General features: G+C 42.2%; 1 protein-coding gene across 1 annotated transcript; it reads right to left on the reverse strand.

The window, feature by feature from the left end:
* Window positions 1-1,146: 1,146 nt before the first annotated feature.
* LOC121712152 (serine protease 27-like) lies at window positions 1,147-4,183 on the reverse strand. The gene is made up of 6 exons (XM_042096221.1): window positions 4,124-4,183; window positions 3,925-4,025; window positions 2,523-2,602; window positions 2,117-2,373; window positions 1,719-1,861; window positions 1,147-1,442 (listed from the first exon to the last, which is right to left on the reverse strand). Exons 1-6 carry the CDS (start codon window positions 4,173-4,175, stop codon window positions 1,278-1,280), a joined length of 798 nt encoding a protein of 265 aa, XP_041952155.1. The 5' UTR covers window positions 4,176-4,183; the 3' UTR covers window positions 1,147-1,277.
* Window positions 4,184-4,387: the final 204 nt, after the last annotated feature.

Genomic DNA, 4,387 nt, shown 5'->3' on the forward strand with positions numbered 1-4,387 from the left:
GCACTGAGCTTACTGAACTACATTGCAATTTCCAGACAACAATGAGAAGGCACTATTTTAATCAATCAGGCAGCAGTGGAGAAATAACTTCAAGAATTGATCTGTAATGTGCAAACCAAAAGCAAGCTACACTTTCCCTTTATGTTTTTGCCATCTGGGCATGTTTTTAGAGCTGCAAGAAATAGAGGCTTCATGGTTAACTGTATGAACCATATTCTGGTTTGTAAACTATTAAACGGTAGATTACTGTAGCGTGATAAGAAAAGAGGATGTGAATGGCTGGACAAACTTGTTTTAGAATTTCATCACAAATCACACCCTGAGGTGTTTGTATGTGTGTGGGAGGTGTGTATATGTGCAAGACATCACACACACACAGAATGTTGACATATTTCCATAGATTTTTAATTCATTTGTAGAGCCTTTTGTAAACTATTAAACAGTAGATTACTGTAGCGTGATAAGAAAAGAGGATGTGAATGGCTGGACAAACTTGTTTTAGAAGTGTGTGATTTCATCACAAACACACTCACACACACAGAGAGAATGTTGAAATATTTCCATAGATTTTTAATTCATTTGTAGAGCCTTTAGAACCATGTATCAATCTATGACGTCTGCCTCTCTTCCTGTTAACAACAGCAGAACATGAGGTGGGAGCTTGAGTGAGTGAGTGCACACACATACACTATCATATACTGCATTTTTCAAAAACAAATGTATTTATTTGTATTTTATTTTATTCTTATGAACATCTATTGATATGTATGTGTGTATGTCATTGCTGTGGCAATATGAATGACCTTGTCATGCCAATAAAGAATTTTGAATTTGAGTGTAGGCTATGTGGGTTTTCATGTGTATGTGCATGAGTGTGTGGCATATTGCATATGTGAAATAAGCTAATCAAATGATATATAAGGTGTGTTCCGAGCCAAATAAGGATAATTGTGGGGCACACTCTTTTCATTCACTTTCAGATTTATGAACAGAGGAATGCTGCACTTTCATGTGTACGTTGTGTTTGATAACTCTGATGAGAAACCCCTGTACAGAGACTGTGGGATTGCGCATACTCATGGATATACAGTATGACAAGTTTCTCAAAGATTGATACATGTTTACACACAGACACACACACACCAATTTGATGCTGTTAAAGATTTTATTGATCGGATAGAAAAGGTGAGAGATGAAGAGAATCAGGAGAGAGGGACAGAAATGTCAGACAGAGGTGTAGTTCTCCTCTCTGAGTGACGTCTAGAGGTTGCTGTGGTTCAGCTGTATTTGCGGATGGCGTCTTTGATGAACTTTGTGTAACTGATCACACGCGTGTACACCCCAGGGTAGTCACGCCGGGCACAGCCACGTCCAAAACTCACCACCCCGACCTGGACAAACTTCTTCCCCGACTTACACACCAGGGGGCCACCAGAATCGCCCTACACACACACACCACAAATATATGCATACAAACATACACACACCACAGAAATAGCACACAAACACCAAAAATATATACACACACACACATACCAAGAGAATCACAAATACAGAAAGTGAGACACATATTTAGAACTCCCCCTGCATACAGTACACACCTCCAACATATACATTGCATTGCTACAGATGCAAAATTATAACACATAGTGAAGTCTTAATCATCTTGTTAATATACATGTTCACTAGAATAGTCGTGGTCAGACACACACACACACCTTGCATGAGTCCTTGCCTCCCTGCATGTATCCAGCACAAAGATGCTGCTCATCATTGGTACTGGGGTATGCCTTTTTGCAGGTGTCTTTGTCCAAAAGGGGGAGCTTCACCTGCTGCAGTGTCTTCCTACCTCCCAATGGCTCTAAACAGCAAGAAACGGTAAGACAGAAAAGAGACAAAGTCAGAGTCACATACACAGATAACACACATACACTCACACACCAACATGGCATACCAACATTGAGAGCAACAAACACACACACACCAACATCTGTAGCTCGACATTGAGTGCAACAAATTTACACACCAGGGGCCCGCCAGAATCACCCTACACACAAACACACAGAAACATGCACACGCACAAACACCACAAACACACACACAAACACACACATACTGTTCTCAGCCACTTTGCCCCATCCGGTGACCCAGCACTCAGAGCGGTTGTTGAAGACGTTGTGACAGGTTGGCAGTGCCACAGGCTTCACAAGTTTGGAGGTGACCACCGACTTCTTCAGCTGCACCAGAGCGATGTCATTGTACAGCACGTACCCATTGTCACGGTAACCAGGATGGATCAGGACACGGCACACAGAGTACTGCCAGCGAATGGGATCACGAAGATTCAACTGGCCCACCACCACTGGTTCCAAACTGGTGTGTGTGTGTGTGTGAATGTAAGTGTGTGTGTGTGTTTGACAGAGTGAAGGAGAAATATATTATTATGTAAACACAGCAACTCTTAAGAACCCCAACCCCCACCTCCAGTATGCACACACACACATACAAAAAAGAAAACATACTAGTTGTTTGAGTTAACACAGTGGGCTGCAGTCAGAACCCATCGAGTGTTGATAAGGGAACCGCCACAGGTGTAGGATTTCTGAGAATAGAGCACACACACACACACACACATATTCAAACAGGTGAATCCTTTAGATGGGAAAACACTGAATATCTATAACAAGGGAATTGTTTTGTCTGCCAGATGAAGACGATGCCATAATACGCTGAAGTGCATCAGAGTTTTTAAAGGTTTAAAATGACTAGGCCATGAAAATAAAGGCTCTTTAATCCTGATGCCTGCTCTATATTAATGTAAAGTAAATCAGGTTTCTAGGCCAAGTATACTTGCGTACAAGGAATTTGGTCTCTGCATTTATCCCATCCGTGAATTAGTGAAGACAGAGAGGTGAAGCACACTAATTTGGTGTCTGCATTTATCCCAATTCGTGAATTAGTGAGACACACTCAGTACACAGTGAGGTGAATCACACACTATCACAGCAGTGAGCTGCCTTGTTACAGCAGCGCTCGGGGAGCCTCGCTCAGGCACTACAGCTGTTTCCACTGGTCGGGGATCGAACCGGCAACCCTCTGGTTCCAAGTCCAAAGCACTAACCAGTAGGCGATGACTGCCCCAATGTAGGCCACGACTGCACGACTTTTCAGGGCATTCTCACTACCTTTAGTTATAAGTATTTACTGTACCCTAGTCATTGTAAGTGCCATTCATACATGCTTCATATTGTTGTTTTCAGCAGAGTCTAGGCTACCCAGATCTGTCACCATTTCATACTAGTACATTGATTGGATTTTAATTTTTTTTAAATAATAAAAAAAAAGGTAGGAGCTATATGAAGTTATTATTTTGCTGTCACTTCGTCTATTTTTATAACATGATCCCTTTGACCCAGAAGAATGTGCTTGGCATCAATGGATAGGTATGTGTTTCTGATATGCGTGCCATATCTATGCGATCACAGGTTTAAGAGTAATTCAACGAACGCAGTGTATAGATTGCAAATATGATGCAATTTCATGGTTTTTTTTTTTATTTGAATACTTGATCGTACAGACAAGTGCCTTGTCTCGTTAGAAAGCCCCACTTCTGTTCTGTCAAACGATAAAGGTTTCATCTCCGGAGCAATTTAACAGAGAAGAATGGGTGTGGTTTTTTGACAAACTTTGCGTCAATAGTCCTCTAAGGGTTAACTATTCCAAAGACAGTGCATTAGAGTTTTCTTGTTTTTGACAACAAAAATATGGTTGTGAGCCATTATGCAAGAAATAACTCAATGGTGGATAACTATAGCTGATATGCACTCACGTATATCCATACATATACACTGGTACCCATTCCTAAACACATACTGTACACACAATTGGCCATTCTCTTTCAATCTTTCTTTAACACACACACACCATTCCATTAGTGCTCACAAGGTACACCATCCAGGGCCATTGTCCAGGGGCTGCATCCTCTCCCCCAACTATAGAGCTCCTGGGTTTGAGACGCGGCAAGCCTGCAGACAAACACACCGCGTTACACTCACACACACACACACCCTGCGTTACACACTCTCTCTCACTCACACACACACACACACACACAGCATCTTACCTGTAGCTGTGTTGAGCAGCAGGGTCACACAGAGACAGATCCTCAGTGTCATGTCTGCAATCTGCTGGATCGCTCTCAGAGCATAGGTGTTATATATGAGATTACCACACCCACCAAGATGATCTTACACATGCGTCTTCCTGCTTCACACACACACACACACACTCCCTCACCACACACAACACACACACACACTCCCTCACCGGGTGGTGGAGGTCTATACAAATGCATGCACATAGAGGCATAGATCTATTGCCTAAAAAC

This window comes from Alosa sapidissima, chromosome 6 (genome assembly GCF_018492685.1).
Source record: "Alosa sapidissima isolate fAloSap1 chromosome 6, fAloSap1.pri, whole genome shotgun sequence".
NCBI classification, from domain to species: Eukaryota; Metazoa; Chordata; class Actinopteri; order Clupeiformes; family Clupeidae; genus Alosa; species Alosa sapidissima.

Excerpts from the sequence above, each read along its gene's own strand:
- LOC121712152 (XM_042096221.1), bottom strand. The coding sequence starts at position 4,175 with ATGACACTGAGGATCTGTCTCTGTGTGACCCTGCTGCTCAACACAGCT. Across the intron at positions 4,026-4,123 it reads GCTGCTCAACACAGCTACAG|GCTTGCCGCGTCTCAAACCC; the intron begins GTAAGATGCTGT and ends GTTTGTCTGCAG. Across the intron at positions 1,443-1,718 it reads GAGGCAAGGACTCATGCAAG|GGCGATTCTGGTGGCCCCCT; the intron begins GTGTGTGTGTGT and ends GTGTGTGTGTAG.